Raw genomic sequence first — 27,633 nt, forward strand, 5'->3', positions numbered from 1 at the left:
GGGCGAGAGCCGGGCAGCTAGGCCCTGCAGGCACGGGCGGCCGGAGGTGGCAACGTCCTTGCCAGCGACTCTGAGGAGAGGAGGGCGCTGGTCCCTCAGGGTCAGGAGAAGGCCTGGGCATGGAGGCACTGGCCCCCGTCCCCCAGCTGGAGCCACCGGGGCACTGGGGCCCCCTCAGGCCAGGATGCCGAGGCCCAGCCACAGGGGTGCCGTGGACTGCAGAGCCCACCGTCTTCCGGCCTCCCGCCCGGGTCCCCTCTAGGTGACTGGTGGCCGCCGGTGGGAATTCAAGTCCACAGAAGGAGTCTGGCCAAGGACCCGGAGTCCCCAGGGGAGCCAGCAGCCCTCAAGGCAGGTAGAGCGCGACCACCACGTAGATAACCCAGCTGGTGGACACGAAGACCCCGAAGAGCAGGCTGAAGAGCACCAGCGAGCGGGCCTTGCGAGAGGCCTCCTGAGCCTGGGCCAGGTCCCCCCGGGCCAGGGCCGCGCGGGTCTGCAACGAGACCAGAGGAGCAGTGAGTGGACCCAGATCCCGTGCTCCCTCCCGGCGACACCCCGGAGCCCGCCCGGCCCCAGCGCACAGACTGGACAGCTGACTCCGCGAGGCGGTCGGGGGCTTGTCCAGGCCACGGCTCACACGGGGGCAGCAGCGATCGAGGCGGTGGCGGCCAGCTCCCAGGCACTGGCCGCAGGCCTGACCCACATCCGCACTCCAGGCCCATCCCTCACCATCTGCACAACAACCCTGAGTTCGATATCATCGTTGGCCCCTCTTTGAAGATGAGCAAAGGCTCAGAGAGGTTAAGTGACCCGCCCCAGGGCCTCGCAGCTGGTGGCAGAGCCAGAACTGACAGGCAGCAGCCTGCAGAATCGCACCTCTGAGGGGCCCGGTCCTCACTCAGCCCCCCCGCCCCGGTCCCGTCTTACTTACAACTGGGGAGCCTGACCTCCGGGGGATATCAGGGCTCTCATCGGGTCAGCCTTGAACAGAAGCCCCAGGACCTTCCTACTATTAGGACAGCCTCATGCCGAGCCAAGGTCAGGAATGGCGGGGAGGGAGGAAGAAGAAAGGGTGTAATCGAGATGCCAGGTGGGTGGATGGTGGAGGGACAGACAGGTGGATGGCTGAGTGGACTGACAGGTGCATTAACAGATGAATGGGGTGGGTGGATGAATAGATGGAGACTAGACAGATGGTGGATGGAAAAGTGGGTAGCAGGTGAACCGAGAGATGGGTAGCCGGGAAGGACAGACAGAGGTGGGTGGGTAGAATAAATGAGCAGATGGACAGATTACACACAAGCCCCTGCTGCCTCCCTGGTGGCTCCATGGTATAGAATCCGCCTTCCAATGCAGGAGACGTGGGTTCGGTCCCGGATCTGGGAAGATCCCGCACGCCATGGAGCAAGCAGGCCCCCCGTGCCACAACTACTGGCCTGTGCTCCAGAGCCTGGGAACCACAACTAGTGAGCCCCCGGCTGCACCTACTAAAGACCGCGTGCCCTGGAGCCCACGCTCCATAACAAGAGAAGCCCGCGCACCACAACCAAGAGGAGCCCCTGCTCCCTGCAACTCCGGAAAGTCCAAGCAACAGCAAAGACCCACCAGAGCCCAAATCAAATAAAATTATTTTTTTTTAAATCTAAGTTGAAACACAAGCCCCACGGGATGGGCAGTCCCCTGGACCTGAATCATTCACACCACCAGTGTGAACTGTTTCAGTGGAATCTTCTAGAGCAGATCTTGAGTGGTAAAGGGCAGAGACAGCAGAGGCGGCGGCCAGGATCCCAGACAACTGGGCACCGATATCCCAATTCTGCCAGCCTTCTCGGGGGTGGGGGGGAACACTGGGGACCTGGGCACGGCAGGCCTGGAGGCTGCACCAGGGTACCCCCCCACGCCCTCCTACCTCGTGGGAGTAGACGATGGCGATGAGCCCGGTGAGCAGACAGCAGAAGAGGGTCACCAGCACGGACTCCATCATGTAGTCCTTGGGCAGGGGCCTGTGTTCTGCCGGGGCCGGGGCTGGCACGCCTGCCACGGGGCTGTTGTACTGCAGGGGAAGAGGCCGTGGCGTGGTAAGAGAGCGGGCCGTAGCCTCCAGACACCAGGATGAGGACATGGTCAGCAACCACCATGGCGCTGTCACTCCAGCCACCTCCCAGCCTCACCCAGCCAGGCTGCAGGCTGCCTGGGGAGCAAGGCCCCATTCCTGCCCGCTCAGCACCCCGACCTGTCACACAGCCCCCGGAATCCTCCAGTGTTCCGCACCGAGGCGGGGAGAGGTGCCGGAGACCTCAAAGCTCCCCTCCACAGGCAGCCAGGGTTTTTCTAAAAATCTGTATCAACTCATCCCCTAATAAAGGCCCTGGGGTCCCTCACAATGGAACCCCCACCTCTTCCTATCCGCTCCTCAACCACCCTCACTCCCAGGATGCACCAGCCTTGGCCACCCTGCAACGCCTGTGCTGGGCTCTCCTCCTCGCCTCTCCCTGAACACTCCTGTTCATTCTGCAGAACCCAGCTCAAATGACCCCCGGCTCCTGCGAGGCCGCTCAGTCTTGCCCACTCCCCAGGCGGAGGAAGCCCCTTTCTGTTGCGCCCCCAGGGCACAGCTGTGTCCTCTGCAAGGGTGGCTGGGGGGAGACGGGGGTCCCCGCGGGCTGACTCACCACCGGGAAGGTCGCGAAGAGCGGCTGCGCAGCAGGCGCGGGGAAGAGCGGTGCGGGCGGCGGGTACAGGGCCGGGGCGGCCGGCGCGGGCGGGAAGAGCACCGGCGGTGAGAAGGGCGGCGGGTAGAGCAGGTGCGCGGCCTTGGGGTCCGGCGGCGCGTAGGGCGGGGGCTCGCCCACGAAGCCGATGTTGGGGACCCCACCAGCCGCCGCCTTGGGCATTTGCAGGGCCTCGCCCGCGGCCATGGCCTGGGCCTGGGCTGGAGGCGCCGCGGAGGCCTCGGCCGGGGGCTCGCCCGGGGGTCCCTCTGGCGCCGCGGCGTCCCCTCCGTCTGCGGCGGCCACTTCCTCGCTGGGCGCTCGGTCCTCCTCCAGGAGCTGCTGGCGGCGCGGGAGCTGCGGGAGGCCGGGGCGCGCAGGATCCTCAGGGACTGAGGGGCCGCCGCCCCCTTTCGCGTCCGCTCCTAGGAAGAAACGGCAGAGGCAGTGAGCCCCCAAAAGGCTGCCGGGCCAGGAGGGAGTCCTCCTCACAGACCTCAGAACAACCCCCTCCGAGGAGAGTCACAGTGACCATGCCGACCCTGACCCGCCCTGAACCCCGCACTCAGGCCTCCCCAAGCCTGCACTCTTGAAGCTCTATCCAGAGTGCAACAAGGGGACACGAAAACCAGGGCTCAGAGAGGGGACGTGCCTTCCTGGCGGCCACACAGCCAGTACAGATGGCCAGCGGGATGGAAGGCAGGCCGTGCCCGCCTTGATTGCACCTGCGGGGACGTGGTCCTGCCTCCAGGGCCCTGATGCCCCAGCAGATGGAACCAAGGCCGATGCCTCAGCGCAGGGCAGCCCCCTCATAGGCTGAGACACCGTCCAATGGGAGCTGGTCTGCGAGGATGGGCTGAGCCAATCAGATTCTCCACTCTGGAGTCACAGGACCCTGGCTACCCGAGGACCAGGGAGAGCCAGGAGGTCTTTAAGGGCCAAGAGCCTGCTGAGGCGCAGAAGGAACAGAGACGTGAACGGGGTGGGCGAGGGAACGGAGCACCCACGCAGCAGTGGGCGAAGAGGAGCCCACCCAGCAGCCTGAAGGGGGCTCTCAGCTGCCTTCCAGGCCTGGCCCTGCCCGCCAGCATCCACTCAATAAACCGTGGGCGCCCCGGCCGGTCCCAACAAGTCCTGAAGGTCCGCCCTGCACCCCCTGAGAGTGTCCTGGCCAGCTGAGCCCCTCCAGGCCTCCGGTCCGGAGGAACAGGCTGGAAGGGGCTGGGGCCCCAGTCCGGACCTGGGTGGGCATCCCAGGGTGTGGCTTTGAAGGGCATTTCCTGACTGTCTTTAGGGGTTATAGAAGGCAGAGAGAAAAAGAAAACAGATATAACTGCACAGCGCTGCTGAGGGTGGGGGAGCCTTGCTGAAATCCCCCTCCCACCCCTAGCCTCGCCCCCATCCCTCCCACTCCCACCGCCCATACAGCAGGTGGGTGAAATCAGAGGTCAGGTTTCCCTAGGGGAGGGATCCCAACGACAGGACTACTGAGCCCCTGAGGGCTCCCATCCACCTGCTCCCAGCAGCCAGGGTCTCACTCACGGCTTCTCCTGAGACCCACGCAGCTGCTCTTGCTTCCACACCACACGGCCACCCGGGCGGCGCCTCCTGTTTCTCTATCCCCTTCAGGCTGGACTTGGCCATGTGACTTGCTTTGGCCAACAGAACATTAATAAACATCTTGCAAACACTGGCTTTAAAAACCTGCATCTTTCAACATTACCAGGGGCTGGGGGGGATGAGAAGTTCGGGTATCAGTGGGACAGTTCCATCTGGGAGGATGAAAGCGTTCTGGAGGGAGGTGATAATGATGGCTGCACAATAACGTGAATGCCCCTGAACTGTACACTTAGAAATGGTTCAGACGGTAAATCTTACTACCAGTTTTAAAAAGCCTCTCTCTCCTGCTGATCTAAAAATGCTAGACAAAATACAAAAGACGACCCTGAAAAGTGGACAAAAGCAGAGTGTAGTCAAAACACAGAAGTGACTATAAAGGGGTGAGCTGCCTGTTTTCCCCTCTCATTTCCTTCGAAGCTCAAAGCTCCAGCCCCAGAACCACATGACCGGGCAGCTAAGACTCCACGATAAACTCAGTCATTCTGGTCAGAGGAACCAGGAGAGGGCCCCCTGCAGAAGGGAGAGGGTAGGGAAATCCTAGAGAAGTACCTTCAGAGGGGTTCTGAGTCCCCTAGTTCTGTGTGTGAACTGGGGTGACCAATGTATACCAGCTTGCCCAGGACGTTCTTGGGTTTACTCCTGAGAATCTCACATCTAGGAGCGGTCAGTCATCTTAGAATGGATCCACACCAGCCCTAGACTCGCCCTCAAGATGCATATGTCGGGGACAGATCCAGGCCTGCATAAGGAAGACCTTAAAACCTGGACCAGAAAAACAGCCAGAAAACAATGAACAAAATCGCAAATTAGTGCATACCTAGCAATTACTTTAAATAGACTAACTTTTCCAAAAGACATGGAGCGGCTGAATGGATAGAGAGACAAGATATTCTGTCTATAAGAGACTCACTGCAGGTGTGAGTCTGCAGACCACACACATAGACCAGAAAAGAACAGAAAAACATTCAACACAAAAGGAAACCTCAAAGCCTGAGGCAGCTACGCTTATACAACACAGACTGTGAAACAAAAACTGCAATAAGAGACAGAGAAGGTATTACAAAATGACAAAGGGCTCAAATCCAACAAGAAGATATAACATTTGTGAGTATATATCAGGGAACATCAGTTCAGTTCACTTGCTCAGTCGTGTTTTACTCTTTGCGACCCCATGAATCGCAGCACGCCAGGCCTCCCTGTCCATCACCAATTCCCGGCGTTCACTCAGACTCACGTCCATCGAGTCTGTGATGCCATCCAGCCATCTCATCCTCTGGCGTCCCCTTCTCCTCCTGCCCCCAATCCCTCCCAGCATCAGAGTCTTTTCCAATGAGTCAACTCTTCGCGTGAGGTGGCCAAAATACTGAAGTTTCAGCTTTAGCATCATTCCCTCCAAAGAAATCCCAGGGCTGATCTCCTTCAGAATGGACTGGTTGGATCTCCTTGCAGTCCAAGGGACTCTCAAGAGTCTTCTCCAACACCACAGTTCAAAAGCATCAATTCTTCGGCACTCAGCCTTCTTCACAGTCCAACTCTCACATCCATACATGACCACTGGAAAAACCATAGCCTTGACTAGACGGACCTTTGTTGGCAAAGTAATGTCTCTGCTTTTGAATATGCTATCTAGGTTGGTCATAACTTTCTTTCCAAGGAGTAAGCATCTTTTAATTTCATGGCTGCAGTCACCATCTGCAGTGATTTGGGAGCCCCCAAAAATAAAGTCTGACACTGTTTCCCCATCTATTTCCCATGAAGTGATGGGACCAGATGCCATGATCTTCGTTTTCTGAATGTTGAACTTTAAGCCAACTTTTTCACTCTCCTCTCACTTTCATCAAAAGGCTTTTTAGTTCCTCTTCACTTTCTGCCATAAGGGTGGTGTCATCTGCATATCTGAGGTTATTGATATTTCTCCTGGCAATCTTGATTCCAGCTTGTGCTTCTTCCAGTCCAGCGTTTCTCATGATGTACTCTGCATAGAAGTTAAATAAGCAGGGTGACAATATACAGCCCTGACGCACTCCCTTTCCTATTTGGAACCAGTCTGCTGTTCCATGTCCAGTTCTAACTGTTGCTTCCTGACCTGCATATGTTTCTCAAGGGGCAGGTCAGGTGGTCTGGTATTCCCATCTCTGGAAGAATTTTCCAAGTTTATTGTGATCTACACAGTCAAAGGCTTTGGCATAGTCAATAAAGCAGAAATAGATGTTTTGCTAGAACTCTCTTGCTTTTTCCATGATCCAGCGGATGTTGGCAATTTGATCTCTGGTTCCTCTGCCTTTTCAAAAACCAGCTTGAACATCTGGAAATTCACGGTTCACGTATTGCTGAAGTCTGGCTTGGAGAATTTTCAGCATTACTTTGCTAGCATGTGAGATGAGTGCAATTGTGTGGTATTTTGAACATTCTTTGGCATTGCCTTTTGTTGGGATTGGAATGAAAATTGACCTTTTCCAGTCCTGTGGCCACTGGTGAGTTTTCCAGATTTGCTGGCATATTGAGTGCAGCACTTTCACAGCATCATCTTTCAGAATTTGAAACAGCTCAACTGGAATTCCATCACCTCCACTAGCTTTGTTCATAGTGATGCTTCTTGAGGCCCACTTGACTTCACATTCCAAGATATCTGACTCTAGGTGAGTGATCACACCATCGTGATTATCTGGGTCGTGAAGATCCTTTTTGTACAGTTCTTCTGTGTATTCTTGCCACCTCTTCTTAATATCTTCTGCTTCTGTTAGGTCCATACCATTTCTGTCCTTTGTTGAGCCCATCTTTGCATGAAATGTTCCCTTGGTGTCTCTCATTTTCTTGAAGAGATCTCTAGTCTTCCCCATTCCCCATTGTTAGGAAGGCTTTCTTATCTCTCCTTGCTATTCTTTGGAACTCTGCATTCAGATGCTTATATCTTTCCTTTTCTCCTTTTCTTTTCACTTCACTTCTTTTCACAGCTATTTGTAAGGCCTCCCCAGACAGCCATTTTGCTTCTTTGCATTTCTTTTCCATGAGGATGGTCTTGATCCCTGTCTCCTGTATAATGTCACAAACCTCCATCCATAGTTCTTCAGGTACTCTATCAGATCTAGTCCCTTAAATCTATTTCTCACTTCCACTGTATAATCATAAGGGATTTGATTTAGGTCATACCTGAATGGTCTAGTGGTTTTCCTTACTTTCTTCAATTTAAGTCTGAATTTGGTAATAAGGAGTTCATGATCTGAGCCACAGTCAGCTCCAGGTCTTGTTTTTGCTGACTGTATAGAGCTTCTCCATCTTTGGCTGTGAAGAATATAATCAATCTGATTTCAGTGTTGACCATCCGCTGATGTCCATGTGTAGTCTTCTCTTGTGTTGTTGGAAGAGGGTGTTTGCTATGACCAGTGCATTTTCTTGGCAAAACTCTATTAGCCTTTGCCCTGCTTCATTCCATATTCCAAGGCCAAATTTGCCTGTTACTCCAGGTGTTCCTTGACTTCCTACTTTTGCATTCCAGTCCCCTATAATAAAAAGGACATCTTTTTTGGGTGTTAGTTCTAAAATGTCTTGTAGGTCTTCATAGAACCGTTCAACTTCAGCTTCTTCAGCATCACTGGTTGGGGCATAGACTTGCATTACTGTGATATTGAATGGTTTGCCTTGGAAACGAACAGAGATCATTCTGTCATTTTTGAGATTGCATCCAAGTACTGCATTTCGGACTCTTTTGTTGACCATGATGGCTACTCCATTTCTTCTAAGGGATTCCTGCCTGCAGTAGTAGATGTAATGGTCATCTGAGTTAAATTCACCCATTCCAGTCCAGTTTAGTTCGCTGATTCCTAGAATGTCGACGTGCACTCTTGCCGTCTCCTATGTGACCACTTCCAGTTTGCCTTGAACACAGCATAGGAGTGCCTAAATATAAAAGCAAATAATAACAGACCTAAAGAAAGGAATTGATAGCAACACAATAATAGGGAACTTTGATATCCACCTTACATCAATGGAAAAATCACCCAGATTAAAAAAAAATAAGGAAACAGCAACCTTAAAGGACATGTTAGTCCAGATAAACTCAAACACATACATACAGAATATATATCCAAAATAAACAGAATACATATTCTTATCAAGTGTGTATGGAACATCCTTCAGGATAGTTCACGCTGCTGCTGCGAAGTCGCTTCAGTCGTGTCTGACTCTGCGACCCCATAGACGGCAGCCCATCAGGCTCCGCCGTCCCTGGGATTCTCCAGGCAAGAGCACTGGAGTGGGTTGCCATTTTCTTCTCCAATGCAGGAAAGTGAGAAGTGAAAGTGAAGTCACTCAGTCGTGCCGGACTCTTAGCGACCCCATGGACTGCAGCCCACCAGGCTCCTCCGTCCCTGGGATTTTCCAGGCAAGAGTACTGGAGTGGGTTGCCATTGCCTAGTAGGCTACCAAAGTAAGCCTTTCTAAACTTTAGGTGATTGAAATCACTTCAAGCACCTTTGCCAACAAGAAATCAATTATGGGAAGAAAACTGGAAAATTCGCAGAGATCAAACAACATGCTATTGAGCAACCAATGGGTCAAAGAAGAAATCAAAAGAAAAAAATTTTTAAAATACCTTCAGACAAATGAAAAAATAGAACAGACCAAAACTTGAGCTGCAGCAAAGCTCATAAAAATAAATGCCTATACAACATCAGAAATTTCATAAATATTCTACATTTACACCTCAAGGAACAAGAACAAATGAAGCCCAAGGCTAGAAGAAGTTAGGGAATAACAAAGATCAGAGTAGAAGCAGAGACTAAAAATAGAAAATATTAATAAAACGAAAAGCTGCTTCTTTGAAAAGATGAACCAAATGGACAAATATTTAGCTAGACTAAGGAAAAAAGAAGATTCAAACAAAATTAAAAATGAAAGAGGACACGTTTACCACCAATACCACAGAAATACAGTGGCTCCTGACAGACTACCATGAACAATTACATGCCAACAAATCTGAGAACCTAGAAGCCAAATTAAATTCCTAGACACACAGCACTCCATCCTGAATCATGAAGGAAAAAAACCTGAGCAGACTGATTACTAAAGAGAATCAGTAATCAAAACCCTTGCAACAAATAGGACTTTAAGACCAGATGGCTACCAAACACCCAAAGAATTAATACCAACCCTCAAACTATATGAACAACTAAAAGAGAGGAGAAAATATTTCCAAACTCATTTTATGAAGCCAACATTACCTTGATACCAAAATCAGAAAAGGATGCCACAAGAAAAACACAAACCAGTGCCCCTGATAAACGCAGATGTAAGAATCCTCAACAAGGAAATATTAACAAACAAGATTCAGCAACACATTCTGCCCACTACACCACACCCATAAACGAACACAATACCCCAAATTTAACTCAAAATGGATTAAAGACTTGAATGTAAGACCTGAAACCATAACATTCCCCAAAGAAAACATAGGCAGTAAGCGTCTTGATATTAGTCTTGACAATGACTTTCTTTTTAGATTTGAAGCCAAGTGAGTGAAGTCACTCAGTCACGTCTGACTCTTTGTGACCCCATGGACTATAGCCTCAGACTCCTCTGTCCATGGGATTTTCCAGGCAAGAATACTGGAGTGGGGTGCCATTTTCTTCTCCAGGAGATCTTCCTGACCCAGAGATTGAACGTGGGTCTCCCGCATTGTAGGCAGACGCTTCACCATCTGAGCCACCAGGGAAGTCCCCTTGAAGCCAAAAGCAAACCCAACTAAAGCCACAACACAAGTTGGAACAACATCAAACAAGTTTCCGCACATCAGGGAAAACCGTCAACAAAATGAACTGGTAACCTACTGAATAGGAGAAGATATTTGCAAATCATGTATTTTACATGGGTTGATACTCAAAGTATATTTTTAAAAACTCATATAATTCAATAGCAAAAAATAAACCTACAATTAAAAATCGGGCAGAAGATCTGAGCAGACATTTTCCAAAGACATACAGAGGGCCAAAAAGGTACCTTGAAAAGATGCTCAATCAGGGAAATGCAAATCAAAACCACAATGTGCTATCACCTCACACCTGTTAGAATGGCTGTCACCAAAAAGCAAAGAAAGAAAGAGTGTTGGTGAGGAGGTGGAAAAAAGAAAAGCCTTGTGCACACGCTATTGGTGGGAGTGTAAACTGGTGTGACCACTATGGGAAACAGTATAGAGGGTCCTGAAAAACATTATAAATAGAACTACTGTAAAAAAAAAAAAAGTCACGCAGTCGTGTCCAACTCTTTGTGACCCCATGGACTGTAGCACCCCAGGCTCCTCTGTCCATGGGATTCTCCAGGCAAGAATACTGGAGTGGGTAGCCTTTCTCTTCTCCAGGGGATCTTCACAACCCAGGGGTCAAACCCAGGTCTCCCACATTGCAGGCAGACTCTGTACCAACTGAGGCACCAGGGAAGCCAAGAACTACGGTATGACTCAGCAATTCCAACTTGGGTCTTTAAAGGAAAAAAAATCCACTAACTCAAAAGGCTATATGCATTCACCATGTTCACTGCAGCGTTATTTTCAGTAGTTAAGACCAGCTAAGTGTCCACTGGTGGATGAACAGAGAAAGAAAATGGTGTGTGTGTGTAAACATATTAACAAAAATCTTGCCTTGAAATATGTTATACACACTTACAATATTATTCAGCCACTAAAAAAGAATGAAATATTCAGTTCAGTCGCTCAGTCGTGTCTGACTCTTTGCGACCCCATGAATCGCAGCACGCCAGGCCTCCCTGTCCATCACCAACTCCCGGAGTTCACGCAGACTCACGTCCATTGAGTCGGTGATGCCATCCAACCATCTCATCCTCTGTCGTCCCCTTCTCCTCCTGCCCCCACTCCTTCCCAGCATCAGAGTCTTTTCCAATGAGTCAACTCTTCACATGAGGTGGCCAAAGTACTGGAGTTTCCATGCGCAATAATGTGGATGGACCTTGAGAGTATTATGTCAAGTGAAATAAGTCAGACAGAGAAAGAGAAATAGTGCACGACCTCACTCACATGTGGAATCGGAGAAAAACAAACCCGAGTTCATGGATACAGAGAACAGATCGGTGGTTGTCTGAAATGGGGATGGGGGTGGGCAAAATCAGTGGAGGAGGTCAAAAGGTATAAACTCAGTTATAAAACAAATAAGTCCTGGAGATGTAGTGTACAGCATGGTGAATCTCTAATAATACTGTAAAGGAGAAAGGGAAAGATATACACAACTGAATGCAGGGTTCCAGAGAATAGCAGGGAGAGATAAGAAAGCCTTCTTAAGTGAACAATGCAAAGAAATAGAGGAAAACAACAGAATGGGAAAGACTAGAGATCTTTGCAAGGAAATTGGAGATACCAAGGGAACTTTTCATACAAAGATGGGCTCAATAGAGGACAGAAATGGCAAGGACCTAACAGAAGCAGAAGAGATAAAGAAGAGGTGGCAAGAATACACAGAAGAACTATACAAAAAACATCTTCATGACCCAGATAACCACCATGGTGTGGCCACTCACCTACAGCCAGACATCCTGGAATGCGAAGTCAAGTGGGCCTCAGAAGCTTTAGTGAGGGTGATGAAATTCCAGCTGAGCTATTTCAAATCATAAAAGATGATGCTGTTAAAGTGCTGCACTCAATATGCCAGCAAATTTGGAACTCAGCAATGGCCACAAGACTGCAAAGAGTCAGTTTTCATTCCAACCCCAAAGAAGGGCAATGCCAAAGAATATTCAAACTACCACACAACTGAGCGCATTTCACATCTAGCAAGGTAATGCTCAAAATCCTTCAAGCTAGGCTTCAACAGTACGTGAACCAAGAACTTCCAGATGTATAATCTGGATTTAGAAAAGGCAGAGGAACCAGAGATCAAATTGTCAACATCCACTCGATCATAGAGAAAGCAAGGGAATTCCAGAAAAACATCTACTTCTGCTTCATTGACTAGGCTAAAGCCTTTGACTGTGTGGATCACAATAAACTGTGGAAAATTCTTAAAGAGATGGGAATACCAGACCACCTTACCTGCTTCCTGAGAAACCTGTATGCAGGTCAAGAAGCAACAGTTGGAACCAGACATGGAATAATAGACTGGTTCAAAATTGGGAAAGGTGTATGTCAAGGCTATATACTGTCACCTGCTAATTTAACCTATATGCAGAGTATATCATGAGAAATGCCAGGCAGGATGAAGCACAAGCTGGAATCAAGATTGCCGGGAGAAATATCAACAACCGCAGATATGCAGATGATACCACCCTTATGGCTAAAAGCAAAGAAGAACTAAAGAGCCTCTTGAGGAGGGTGAAAGAAAAGTGGAAAAGCTGGCTTAAAACTCTACATTCAGAAAACTAAGATCATATCATCCGGTCCCATCAGCTCATGGCAAATAGATGAGGAAAAAACGGAAACAGTGACAGACGTTATTTTCTTGGGCTTCAAAATCACAGTGGACGGTGACTGCAGCCATGAAATTAAAAGACATCAATCCTTGGAAAAGAAGCTATGACAAACTTAGCATATTAAAAAGCAGAGATGTTGCTTTGCCCACAAAGGTCTGTATAGTCAAAGCTATGGTGTTTCCAGTAGTCATGTATGAATGTGAGAGCTGGGCCATAAAGAAGGCAGAGCACCAAAGAACTGATGCTTTCGAAATATGATGCTAGAGAAGACTCTTGCGAATCCCTGGGATAGCAAGAAGATCAAACCAGTCAAGCCTAAAGGAAATCAACTCTGAATATTCATTGAAAGGACTGATGCTCAAGCTGAAATGCCAATACTTTGGCCACCTGATACAAAGAGCTGTCTCTTTCATTGGAAAAGACCCTGATGCTGGAAAAGATTGAGGGCAGAAGGAGAAAGGGCCGACAGAGAATGAGATGGTTGAATGGCATCATGGACTCAATGGAACCGAGTTTTAGCAAACTCTGGGAGACAGTGAAGGACAGGGAAGCCTGGGGTACTGCAGTCCATGGGATCACAGTCAGACATGACTTAGCAACTGAACCAACAACATATCCGAAAGTAGTTAGGGGACTGATTCTTAAAAGTTCTCATCACAAGAAAACAATTTTCTTCATACAGTGATCATTATACAGTGTATACAGATATTGAATCATTACATTGTATGCCTGCTACTACTGTAATGCAATGTCAATCGGACCTCAAAAATAAAAAAACAGGAAACTGGACCAAGATTGGAAATGCTACTCATAGAAGGTACATCAACTAGTGATCTGAAACTACCTAGGTTGAGTGCTTCATAAACTTCATAAACTTTCCAGGGCATAACAGGACTTAGGATTTATTGTTGTCCAGTCGCTAAGTCGTGTCTGACTCTTTGCAACCCTGTGGACTGCAACACTCCCGGCTTCTTCCCTGTCCTTCACCATCTCCCAGAGTTTGCTCAAACTCATGTCCACTGAGTCGGTGACGCCCTCCAACCATTTCACCCTCTGTTGTCAATCTTTCCCAGATTGAAGGGTTTCTTCCACTGAGTCGGCTCTTCCCATCAGGTGACCAAAGTATTGGAGCTTCAGCATCAGTTCTTCCAATGAATACTCAGGGTTGATTTCCTTTAGGACTGAGAATTTATACAACATAATATATGCGATGTGCAGGACCCAACCCAAAAAGCATTTGCCATTCAAAGAATGAGGCGAATGTGACCAGTCTTCAAGGGAAAAGACAGTCAACATATGTCTACCTGAGATGTTGAAATTATCAGAGAAAGTAACTGTTATAACAAACCCCATGAGCAAAGATAAACACACTTGAAAAAAGTTCTCAATGAAGAATTAGAAAGTTTGACATGGATTTTTTAAAAAGGCACAAGAAATTTTCAACACATAATATCTGAATTTTTTTTAAATTCACTGATGTCAATATTAAAATGGAGGTGACGGGGAAAAAAATAGTGAGTTTGAAGAAGCACCAATCTGACAGAGATTAAGGAAAAAGAATAGAGCTTCACGGGCCTATGGTTACAGGAAAAGGTCTTAACTCCATGTCAAGTCCCAGGACAGATTTTGGGAAAAATACATTTGCAGTAATAATGGCTAATTACCTACACGACATGTGATAAAAGACAAATTCATAAAACTCTAAATATCCACAACAGGCAGTTCGTGGGAGAAAACTCCCTAGACACAGCATCATAAAACTTCTCGGGGACCTCCTGGAGGTCTAGCGGTTAGGACTCTGAGCTTCCACTACAGGAGCCGCAGCTTTGATCCCTGGTGAGGGAACTAAAGATCCCCGTATGCCACACAGCGCACCCAAAACAACAGCAACAAATTCTCAAAACCAAAAGATTTAGCATCAAAGCCTGGAAAGCTGGCGGTGAAAAATGACCCATTACATTATATACAGGGGAACAACAGTTTGAATTCCACAGACAGTCAAGAGACAGCTGAGGATCAACATGTTAAACAGCTGATGGAAAAAACCTACAACCCAGAAATCAACATCGAAAGGAAATGTCCTTCAGGATCGAGGCACGTGCGCCTCTTCTACTGCTGACAGCAACTCACCATAAACGCAGCGGCATACAACGCCCGTCCACCTCACAGCCGTGATAATGACCGCATTCGTAAAAACAGCAACCTGGAGGCGGGGATGCAGAGAAATTGGAACCCTTGTGCACTGTTAGTGGGAATGTGAGACAGTGCAGCCACTGTGGAAAACACACCAATTCCTCAAAAAAGTACACATTTCCAGAGAACTTCCTGGTGGTCCAGTCGTTGGGACTTGGCATTTTTCACTGCTGTGACCCTGGTCCAATCCCTGGTTGGGAAACTAAGATCCCACAAGCCGTGCAATGCAACCGTTATGCCCGGTGTCCGAGTCCCCAAAACTAAGAGGATAAGACATCCACAGCAAAGCAAAAGCATAAAGGGGTTTATTGCTAGCTCGAGCCAGGGCTCCCGTCACATCCAACACAGTGGAGTAGAACAAGAGCCCCGAGCCTGGATTACAGCAGTATTTATAGGTTTAGGACAAAGACAGAGAGTCGGCAAGGGCTTACTGGCTGCAGGAGTTTCCTGGTCTTTACTAATTGGCTAGATTTTTGGAGGTGTGGCCTTTCTTGGGGGAGGTTCAGCCTCACCCTGATAGGCTTGAACCAGGCTACGGGGAGCATACTGATTGGCCAAGTCTTTGGTGTCGGCAGGAGATGATCTCAGTTCCTCCCGGGCAGTGACTCATCCCTTCTGTGAAGGAGGCTTAGGCCTACAGTGGCCCCTGAAGCCTGTCATGGTGCTGGCTAGGTCCTAACAGCAACCAAAAAGAAAATAAGCAATTTCCACAGGAGCCAATAATTCCACTTCCAGGGACACACCCAGAAGAACTGAGAGCAGGGGAGAGATGTTTATGCACCCGCGTTCACAGCATCACTGGTCACAAGACTGAAAGGCGGAGCCCAAGGGTCTACCGACCTATGAATGGGCAAAGTGCGGCTTATCCCCACAATGGAGCGTCACTCAGCCTTTAAAAGGAAGGAAATTCTGACAACATGGAAGAGACTTAAGGACATTATTCTAAGTAAAATAAGCCAGTCACAAAAAGACTCCACTGTCTGAGGTCCTTCAGTCCAGCTCAATTGCTCAGTCATGTCTGACTCTTTGCGACCCCATGAATCGCAGCACGCCAGGCCTCCCTGTCCATCACCAACCCCCGGAGTTCACTCAGACTCACGTCCATCGAGTCAGTGATGCCATCCAGCCATCTCATCCTCTGTCATCCCCTTCTCCTCCTGCCCCCAATCCCTCCCAGCATCAGAGTCTTTTCCAATGAGTCAGCTCTTCGCATGAGGTGGCCAAAGTACTAGAGTTTCAGCTTTAGCATCATTCCTTCCAAAGAAATCCCAGGGTTGATCTCCTTTAGAATGGACTGGTTGGATCTCCTTGCAGTCCAAGGGACTCTCAAGAGTCTTTCCCAACACCACAGTTCAAAAGCATCAATTCTTTGGTGCTCAGCTTTCTTCACAGTCCAACTCTCACATCCATACATGACCACTGGAAAAACCATAGCCTTGACTAGATGGACCTTTGTTGGCAAAGTAATGTCTCTGCTTTTGAATATGCTGTCTAGGTTGGTCATAACCTTCTTTCCAAGGAGTAAGTGTCTTTTAATTTCATGGTTGCAGTCACTATCTGCAGTGATTTTGGAGCCCCAGAAAATAAAGTCTGACACTGTTTCTCCATCTATTTCCCATGAAGTGATGGGACCAGATGCCATGATCTTCATTTTCTGACCAGACTCAGAAAGGGGGATGGTGGTTACCAGGAACCGGGGAAGATGGGTGAGGAGGAGAGTTACCATTTAATGGGGACAGAGTTTCAGTTTGGAAAGATGAAAGAAAATACGAAGGTGGATGGTGGTAATGGTTACACAATAATGTAAAGGCATTTAGTACCACTGAACTGTACACTGAAAAATTGTTAAGATGATACATTTTATGATATGTGCATTTTACAGCTTTTTCAAATGGAGAAAAACTACCAAACACTCATGTCCTGGCTCACACTCTGTAGGTCAGAAGTGCAGGCTGACTCAACTCAGGGTCTTCATCAAGGTGTTAAGTGGAATGGGCCGGAAGGAAGAATCTACCTCCAAGTTCATTCTGGTTGCTGGCAAATTCTAGCTCCGCGGCTCTGAGGCTCTGTTTTGGAGGCTGCTCGCCACCCTTCCCAGACGACCATCTCGATCTTTAAAGCCAGGAATGCACATCAGAGCCTTCTCATGCTTCAGAACTCCCTGTCTTCCCTTCTGCTACCAGGTAGAGAGAGATCTCTGCATTTAAAGGGCTCATTTGATTGGGTCAGACCCATCCAGAAAAATCTGTATTTTAAGATCAACTGACTTGGGACTTTAATTCCATCTGCAAAAATCCCTTCACAGCAGTACCTATACTCGTGTTTGGCAGAATAACTAGGGAAGGGAAACACGGGCACCAGTCTTAGAGTTCTGCCTACCGCAAGTAAGACATTCTCAGATGGAAGAAAACTCAGAGGATTCCTTATCAGAGACCTTCTGTAACAGAGAGGTTAAAAAAAATTCTTTGGGTTGAAAAGAAAGAATACCAGAGGTGAACCTGAACTTGAGAAATAAAGGAAGAACTATGAGTTCAGCTCAGTCACTCAGTCATGTCTGACTCTTTGTGACCCCATGAATCACAGCACGCCAGGCCTCCCTGTCCATCACCATCTCCCAGAGTTCACTCAGACTCACATCCATCGAGTCAGTGATACCATCCAGCCATCTCATCCTCTGTCGTATAATAACTGGGGTGAATAGAAAAGATAATAATTTTTTCCTCTAATGTATGACTGTTGAAAGCCAAAATTATAACATATTATGATGAGTTTGCAATGTGTACACATGAAAACTATAACACTTATTAAAGTTATAAAGGCTTCCCTGGTGGCTCAGATGATAAAGCATCTGCCTACAATGCGGGAGACCCAGGTTCGATCCCTGGGTTGGGAAGATCCTCTGGAGAAGGAAATGGCAACCCACTCCAGTACTCTTGCCTGGAAAAGTTATAAAAGCTTAATGCATGGGGATGAAGCTAAAGAGATCTATAAATTAACAAGCTTCTACACCTTACTGAAAGTGATACAATACTAATTCTAAGAAGTTAGGGATGTATTTTAATCCTTAGACCTGAGACAGGCTTGGAACCTGGAACCCTTTGCTTCAATGCTTGTACCTGGACACACCTCTCCTCCAACAAAATAAAAAGAGTCCATATGGGACTAAAAATAACTGCATGCATGTGCAGTTAGGGCAAATTCTGGACAAAAAGATACAAAGAGATTAAAAACAAACAAATAACCCAACTGCCAGTTTCCGAAGAGCCTGGGGAGCAGGGCTGGGAGCAGAAGCATGGTCCTGTGCACGCCCTCTGCACACACGACCACCTAAGGAGTGGGCAAGCCATCTGAGCCACCCCTCCAGCCGGGTCCCCGCACACCCCTACCCTCACCGCATATAAGGAACCAGCTTGCTCCGCCTCTTCAGCAAGTGAGCAAGCAAGGGCACCTGTTACTTGCTCTCACTCCCCCACCCCCGCCGCAGCAGGGCCCTCAATAAAGCCTCGCCTGAATTTTGTGTCTGACCTCTGATCAATTTCACTGACCAAGGAGGCCAAGAACCCTGGTTGGAACAGCACAACCACTAAGAAAAATAACCAGAAACTATGCAGCAAAAACACCAAGAGATAAATTAAAATGGAATGCTAAAAAAATATTCAAATTAATACCCAGCAAAGCTGGGAAGTGGGCACAGCACAGGAGTGAAGGGGGTAGAAACCAGGGGAACACAACAGAGGCGACAAAGCCAAAACAATAAAACTAGCCTTAAACATCGTATCAGTGGGCTTCCCTGGTGGCTCAGAAGGTAAAGGCTCCGCCTGCGATGCGGGGGACCTGAGTTTGATCCCTGGGTCAGGAAGATCCCTGGAGAAGGGAATGGCAACCCACGCCAGTATTTTGGCCTGGAGAATTCCATCCATGGACAGAGGAGCCTGGGGGGCTACAGTCCACAGGGTCTCAATCGAGCAACCAACACACATCATATCAATAATTTTAAAACATATCAATAATTACAATAAATGCTGATCTCAACTTTCCAATTAAAAATCGGAGATTGACATAACAAATAAAAACCAAGACCTACAAGCAAGTGACAATAGACAACACTTAGAATACACAGAAGTGATAAATGGGAAAGATAGGCCATACAAAGTAAGCAAAAAAGGCTGCAACGGGCTCTTGTGATCAGATTAAACAGACCGAGAATACCACCAGGTGGCTCTCTGGTGGTCCCGTGGTTAGGACTTGGTGTTTTCACTGCCATGGGCCTGGGTTCAATCCCTGGTTGGGGAGCTAAAATCTCACAAGCTGCAAGGTGTGGCCAAAACAAACAAAAAATGTATTACCAGCAATAAAGAGAAACACTAATAATAAAAGGAATAATTTACCAGGAGGACATTGACAATTATAAATGCACCTCTATCTAATAGCAGAGCTCCAATTACACGAAACAGAAGCTGGCAGAGTTAGAGAGAAACACGCAAGAGGCACAGTTATAGAAGACGTTAATACCTTCATCCACCAGCTGACAGAACCAGACAGAATCAGTCAGCACGCGGACAATCCGAACAACACTGTGAAGCCTCTTGATCCAGCAGATGTTTATAGAATACTCTACCCAGCAATTGCAGATACCGTTCTCAGAACACAACGTGTATTTACCGAGACAGACCACGTACTGGGCCATAAAGCAAAGCAATGTTAAAGGAACTGAAATCGTCCCAACTGCATTCACTGACCACAAGAGAATTAGAAACCAGTACTAATGAAGCGTCCAGGAAAACATCAACTATCTGAAAATTAAATAATACACCTTAAAGAATTCATGGACCAAAAATACAGTCACGAGGCACATGGAAAAGTGATTCTGAACGGGGTGACTGCGAAGAAAGAACACATCAAGGCGTGAGATGCAGAGACGTCCCTGGGCGTCCAGTGGTTAAGAATCCACCCTGCAGTGCGGGGGATACAGACTCCATCCCTGGTGGGGGAAACTAAGATCCCACGCGCCACAACTAGAAAGTCCGTGTGCCACAGAGCAAGACCCCGCCGGCCCCAACCAAGACCACACGCAGCCAAATACATATTTCTTTAAAAGACATCACTAAGAACTCCAATCCTTTGGCCACCTGATGCGGAGAGCTGACTCATTTGAAAAGACCCTGATGCTGGGAAAGATTGAAGGCAGGAGGAGAAGGGGACAACATGGATGAGATGGTTGGCTGGCATCACCAACTCAATCGACATGAGTTTGAGTAAACTCCGGGAGTTGGTGATGGACAGGGAGGCCTGGCGTGCTGCAGTCCATGGGGTCACAGAGAGTTGGACACGACTGAATGACTGAACTGAAGAATTACAAAGGCAAGTCACTGAGTGGAAGAAAATTCAACACATCTATCAGACAAAGGGTTGTATCAACACTGTATAAAGAACTCAAACTCAATAAGGCAAATGTCCCGATAAGAAAGCGGACAAAATACTTGTAAACACTTCCAAGCAGACATTCAAATGCCCGATAAGTACATAAAAAGATGCTCCGTGTCCTTAGTCATGAGAAATGCCATCAAAATGAGAAATGCCAGCTTTCCCTGGTGGCTCACTGGTTAAGAATGCGGGAGACAAAGGTTCAGTCCCTGATCTGGGAAGATCCCAAATGGCATGGGGCAACTAAGCTACAACTACTGAGTCTGTGCTTCTGAGGCTGGGAGCTGCAACTGCTGAGCCCACGAGCCCACAGATACTCAAGTCCAAGCGCCCTGGAGCCTGAAGCCACCGCAACAAGGAGCCCGCACGCCGCTAGAGAGTCGCCCCCGCTCGTCGCAACTAGGGGAACGCCCCCACAGCAGCGAAGACCCAGCACAGCCAAATGAGTAAAATTATTTTAAAAATTAGAAATGCCAGTTAAAGCCACGAGCTATCACCACCCATTAGGATAGCTAAAACTAAAAAAACAGAACCAACCAACTTGACCTTAGCAAGCTGTAGCAAATATGTAGGATGGCATCACGGACTCTATGGACGTGAGTCTGAATGAACTCTGGGAGTTGGTGATGGACAGGGAGGCCTGGCGTGCTGCGATTCATGGGGTCGCAAAGAGTCGGACACGACTGAGCGACTGAACTGAATGGAAACTTTCAAAGGCTGCAAATAGGAAAATAAAACAGTAACAACCACTTTGGGAAACAGTTTGACAATTTCTTAAAAAGTTAAACCTACATACACCATTAAGATTCAGCTATTCCACTCCTAGGTATTTACTCAAGACAAATACAAACAACGTATGACCACACAAATGTTTACAGAAAACTCTGTTTGCAATAGACCCAAACTGGAAACAACCAAGAGCTCACAACCGATGAATAATGGATAAAGCAATTGTGCTGTGTCCATACGCTAGACTATGTCTGCAGGAGGCACCCTCTGTAACCCCTGACCCCCAACACATAATTCTCTCCCCTTGAGTGTCCATCACACTGAGTGACTTAAAGATACATATATACATATACATACACTGATTTATTTACCTGGTGCATTGGGTCACAGCTGCCTCATGGGCGTTCTTTCGTTGTGGCTCACAAACTCCGTGGCACACTGGCTCCAGAGCACGCAGGCTCAGTAGCTGCACGTGAGATCTTAGTTTTCCCACCAGGGATCAAACCCATGTCTCCCACATTGCAAGGCAGACTCTTAACCACTGGACCATCACGGAAGTTCCCCAATGCATGCTCAGTCCCTTCCTTCGTGTCCAGCTCTTTTCGATCCCGTGGACTGCAGCCACAGGCTCCTCTGTCCATGGGGGTTCTCCAGGCAGGAATCCTGGAGCGGGCTGCCGTTTCCTTCCCCAGGGATCTTCCTGACCCAGGGACAGAACCTGCCCTCTCTTCCATCTCCTGCACTGGCAGGTGGGCTCTCCACCACTAGCGCCACCTGGGAAGCCTCTGCATGACTTCCAGTGAAGAGATAAGGCAGCAGCAATGCGGCTGCTTCTGAGATTAGTTTTAAGAAGTTCCTGCCTTCTTGTCAGTTGCTGTGTGTCTCTGGTGACTCCAGAGGAAATGACAGGAGAGGCCCGCGTGACACGGCAGGATGCTGAGGCCCTTGTCCAACAGCCAGGCACCCATGAGGCGCCAAAACCTGAGGACAACCAGGTCAGTGAGTTTGCAGGCAGCCCTTCAGCCTCTGCTGAGTCTTGGGGTGACTGTATCCTAGCTGATGACTACAACCTCAGGAGACACTCAAGACACAGGCACCCCACCCAGCCACCCCAGACTGCATGGTACTAAGTATGGGTTCTTTAAAATGTGGCTTCTTTAAGTGCTGGGGATTTCCCTGGTGGCACAGTGGATAGGGATCCACCTGCCAATGCACTGGACACGGGTTCAGTCCCTTGTCTGGGAAGATCCCACATGCCGCCCGTGCACCGTAACTCCTGAGCCGGGAACCACAGCTGTTGGAGCCCACACACCCTAGAGCCGCTGCTCGGCAACAGAAGGCACTGCTGTGAGAAGCCTGTGCACCGCAATGAAGAGCAGCCCTTGCTCTCTGCAGCGAGGGAAAAGCCCTCCTAGCAAGACGACCCCGTGCGGCCAAGACATAAACAAACACAAAAATAAAATTATATTAAAAAAAAAAAAACACCCAAGTGTTGAGAGTACAGATCTTCCTCGACTCACAATGCAGTTTGTATCCTGATAAACCCATCAAAAGTTGAAAATATTGTTAAAGTCAAAAATGCATTTAGGGAAATTCCCCGGTGGTCCAGTGATTCGGATTCTGCACGTTCACTCCCAAGGACATGGGTTCTATCCCTGGTCGAGGAACTAAGATCCCACAAGCCACGCAGTTTGGGGGAAAAAAAAATGTACTTAGGACACTGACCTCCAGAACATCATAGTCTTAGACCAGCCCGCTTTAAATCTGCTCAGAACACTTACAACAGCCGACAGTTGGGCAAAACTGTCCAACACAAAGCCTATTTGGCCATCAAGCACGTGAGCGCCTCCTGCCACTGACTGAACACTGGATAGAAAAATAGAATGGCTGAGTGGGTACAGAATGGCTGCAATGTACCCTCGTGGTTCAGTGGGTGTCGGGGGGCCACGGCCCTCCACCGCCCAGCGTTGTGCAGAGGAGCAGACTGCCAGGGCGGCGGCGACCGGAACTCAAAACGCAAAGTCCGGTTTCTACCAGGTGCACATCACCTTCACACGACTGCCAAGTCGGAAACCAGACCATTGAACCATCTGTAGTTTGTAGTTGGGGACCACCTGTAATCTGCTTAACAGTTACAATTCCTCAGCAGTGAAAAGGAATGAACTCTGGATATGCACAGAAGCCCGCATGGATGGATCGCTAAATCATTAAGCCACGGACAGGCAGCCAGTTGAACAGTGTCCAGGATCTATGATCCCATGTATATAAAATCCTAGAATAATGTGCCATTGAGATGGACAGAAAGCCACCCGTAGCTGCAGGAAGGGATTACCAGGGGCACAAGGAAACGTTTGGGGGTAAAGACTGTTATTTGGGGACTTCCCTTATGGTCTAGTGGTTAAGACTCTGAATTCCCAATGCAGAGGGTGCCGGTTCGATCCCTGGTCAGGAAACTAGACCCCACATGCCACAGTGAAGACTTGGTGCAGTTAAATAAATATTTTTTTAAAAAAAGAAGATTGTTATTTTGATGTACTGACTGCTGAAGAGATGCACAATATGTCAAAACTGATCAAAACACACATTTTAAATAGATGCAGCTTGGTGTACTTCAACTATACTCCAAATAAAGTGATGACCTTCTTTAAAGAAAAAAACATGCTTTTGAACACTTGCACACTGGGGCTTGCTCTCTCTCACCACTGGGAATCCTTTTGCCACCCACTGGACTGGCCCCAAGGAGGAGAATGGGGGCGCCCACAGGCAATGCCTTGCCAGTCCCCAGACCACTCAGCCCCAGGGAGCCAGCCCCACGCTGCAGACCCACACGATGCTGACAACACATGCCTGGTGTATTAGACCACTAAGTTCTGAGCTGGTTTGTTCCACAACAAAAGCCAACTGATCACTGATACAGAAGGTTTCCTCTGGGAGCAGGAAGAACCGGGACGGGGGCAGGAGAGTGGGGAGCAGGCAGAGGCCGCAGTGGCCGGGCCAGAAGGGGGGCCGAGCGCCAGATGGATACAGACAAGTGGGGGGACTGGCGGGTGCGGTGGGGCGCACCCAGCCCAACCGCATCCGGAGGGGAGGAGGGGAAATGAGCGGGCAAGAGCGACAGGGCGAACCACATACGCTTTTCCTCCTCCCTCAGTGCCCGGGGCAGAGCTGGGCTGGGGGGTATGGGATGAGGGTCTTTTTTTTTTCCCCCAACGGTGCCACTCAACTTACAGGATTTCAGTTCCCTGGCCAGGGATTGAACCCAGGCCCCAGCCGTGAAAGTGCTGAGTCCTAACCACTGGACTGTCAGGGAGGTCCCCGGGATGAGGGTCTGGGTCACAACCAGGAGCTCGGGCTCAGCGGCCAGACTGCCTGGGCAGTCTCCTGGGCACCCTCCCAGCGCCTCCTCGGTTTCCTCGTCCTTAAAATGGGGACACCACCACCTTTCGGGTTTATCGTGGGAATGAGAGGAGTGTGTGGCTGTACAGTGCTTGGACCCTCAGCTAAGACGGGCTCCGTGATCTGAGGTTAGGAAGCGGCTGGAAGAAACTGGAAGGGTGTTCTGGCCAGTCTGAGGAATCTGCAAGAGGCAGGGGAAATGAAAACCATTGAGAAATGAGGTCACACAACGTTAGCAGTGGAGAAGGCAATGGCACCCCACTCCAGTACTCTTGCCTGGAAAATCCCGTGGATGGAGGAGCCTGGTAGGCTGCAGTCCATGGGGTCGCTAGGAGTCAGACACAACTGAACAACTTGACTTTCACTTTCATGCATTGGAGAAGGAGATGGCAACCCACTCCAATGTTCCTGCCTGGAGAATCCCAGGGACGGGGGAGCCTGGTGGGCTGCCGACTATGGGGTCACACAGAGTCGGACACGACTGAATTGACTTAGCAGTAGCAACATTAGCAAGACCTGTGACTTCTAAGCTTGACCCAGAGAGCTGGGCTCTTCCAGAAGGATCTGGGGGTGCGGGGAGGTGCTTCAGGGTTGTTGATCTACTGGAGGCATAGGCTGGCCTAATTATTCCTGGGGGAGGCACCAAGGCAGCTACCAACCTCACACACCCAGCCAAGGGCTGGAGGTTTTAAATATTCAAGGCAACAACAACAAAAGGGCCACTGTGGGGAAGATGAGAAGCTGCCTTCACTATCTATGCCAGAGGGGTCACTGGCTGGCTGACTCATGAAGCTCTCAGCCAAAATCCACCTCCCCTGATACACAAAGCCCCCAAATCACCCTCTGAATACACAACCAGGTGGAGGCACGCAGCCAGCCACCCATTCAGTCCCACACATTGGGTAACTCCAACAGACTAGTGTTCTAGGCTCAGAAATACAATTCAGGATGGATGGAGAGATGATCACGCTCAGTGGGTAAGTCAGACAGAGACAAATATCACATATCAGTTACATGTGGAATCTAAGAAATGATACAATGGACTTGTTTACAAAAACAGACAACAAACAGAAATGGACTCACAGACTTAGAAAACAAACTTACGGTTCCCAAAGGGGACCTGGGGGGAGCGATAAATTAGGAGTTTGGGATTAACATACAAACTACCAATATATAGAACAGATAAACAACAAGGACCTATAGTACAGGGAACTGAAGTCAGTACCTTGTACTAACCCATAATGGAGAAGAATCTGAAAAAGAGCGGATATATACCTGAATCACGCCTGGAACTAACACAACAAGGGAAATCCACCATACTTCAGAAAAAATACAATTCTGTACAACTAATCCTACCAAAATACCATCATTTCAGCAAGGTTAGGTGCCTGTACGGCTGCTAAGTGGATGAAGCTTTGCCACGAAGATGTTCAAGTGAGCAGCTACTGTTTTGAAGCATTTATCAGGTGCCAGGCTGTGGGAATAATTATGTCTGCAGTGACCCTGAGCCAGGGTGACCCAGGGGTTAAGAATCTGCCTTGCAATGCAGGGCTTGCACGTTCAATCCCTGGTCAGGGAACTAGATCCCGCATGCCACCGCAGGGCAACTAACTGAGCCTGCCACAACTAGAGAGAGCTGGCACCCCACAACTAGAAAGGCGAAGGACCCCCTCCTCCCCCAGCCACAACAAGAGAGCCCAGGCGCCTGCCAGGAAAAGCCCCAGCCCAAGAAAGACCCAGCGCAGCCAAAAAATTCTTTTAAAGTTGAGTGTCTCAGTTATCTTTAAAAAAAAAAAAAAAAAAGAGCCAGCTTTGTCATCTGTGCGAATTTAAGAGATTTAAACTCCCCATCCTCCCTTCCCTCACGTGTAAATGGGGACAAGAACAGTAAAAGGATCGTTTAAAGATAACACTAGTGGACACACGGCCAGGCTCTGTTTTGAGAGCCTCCGACAGGAGTGTCCCAGGGGAGCCCAAGGTGGGACTTATTTGCTGAGGTTCACAACTGTAACCTGAACCTCCCCACCCACCCCTCAATTCGGGCACCGAGCGCCCCGTGGAGACGCCAGCCCCTGCCCCAGTTATCATAACAAAAACCGCAGCTGTCCCGGGCGGCCTGGACAAATACCTGGCCCGATGGGGCGGAGATAGGGCCGCAGAGTAAATACATTTGCTGGCGGGGCTGCCGCGCTGCGGCCTCGGGTTCTCGAGTTCTTGACACCCGAGCCTCGCCGGGACATTCCAGCCGGAAAAGGGGGGCCAGGAGCCGGGTGCGAGGTGCTCGAGAGTGGGGAAGTGGGGGCGCTTCCTGGAGGTCTGGGGTGGCGGCGGCAGATAAAGCCAGGCGGGGCCCGGTCCCTCTTGGCGGCAGCAACCCCCTGGGAGCCCCTTGCAGAAGAGACCTAGGGGCGCCCCGGCCCCAGGTTGGTGGTGGAGGCGGGGGTTGTTAGGCAGACCGCACCGTCCGCGTCTCCGGTCCCCGCGCCGTCACCAGCAGCCCCTGGCCCGCCTGCTTGCGACTCCCGAGGTTAGGACCGGGGCCAGGGGATTCTCGGATCAGCGCGCCCCCGCCCCCAGTGCTGGCTGCGCCGCGGACGCCAAAGTTGCGGGGCCTTCCCGCGCCCCCTACCCAGTCCGTCCAGCTCTCTAGCTCGCGCCCCCGTCCCACTTCCTTCGGTCCCTGTTTCAGTCCGCGAGGGCTCTCCCCATCTCTCCCCGTCTCTGCCCCACAACCCGCCAGGGTCGCCCCTCCCCCGCTCCAAGGACTTCAGCCTGACCAGGGGGGCGAAGAAAGTTACTAGGGGAAGGACGGGGCGTGGGATGCGGGGGACACGGCCCCCCAGATCGCCACTGCAGGGGCACCTGCTGCCCGCCCGGGGGCCGAGCCGAGGGTTGCCCCCCTTCGCCAGCTCTCCCTCGGGGGCGTCCGCCCTGCCGAGAGGGGCACGGCCAAGGTCCCCGAAACTTCCTGCGGCAGCCGCCGGTTCCCCCAGTCCCGGGCGGCAGGGAGAGGCGTCCCAGGGCAGGGCCAGGTTGGGACCCCGCGGAGCCAGCCTCGGGGCCCGGGGTGGGGGTCGCCCCTGCCTTCCCCGGGAGCCGGGCCGGGGTGGGGGCGCGCACTGGGCCCACCGCCCTTACCTGCGTCCAT

General features: G+C 49.7%; 1 protein-coding gene across 1 annotated transcript; it reads right to left on the reverse strand.

The window, feature by feature from the left end:
- Positions 1–346: 346 nt before the first annotated feature.
- Positions 347–27,633, reverse strand: PRRT1B (proline rich transmembrane protein 1B). The gene is made up of 6 exons (XM_068979501.1): positions 27,624–27,633; positions 26,947–27,068; positions 26,614–26,863; positions 2,676–3,139; positions 1,913–2,056; positions 347–496 (listed from the first exon to the last, which is right to left on the reverse strand). The coding sequence occupies exons 1-6, from the start codon at positions 27,631–27,633 to the stop codon at positions 347–349; spliced, it is 1,140 nt and encodes a 379-aa protein (XP_068835602.1).

This window comes from Capricornis sumatraensis, chromosome 1, assembly GCF_032405125.1.
Source record: "Capricornis sumatraensis isolate serow.1 chromosome 1, serow.2, whole genome shotgun sequence".
NCBI classification, from domain to species: domain Eukaryota; kingdom Metazoa; phylum Chordata; class Mammalia; order Artiodactyla; family Bovidae; genus Capricornis; species Capricornis sumatraensis.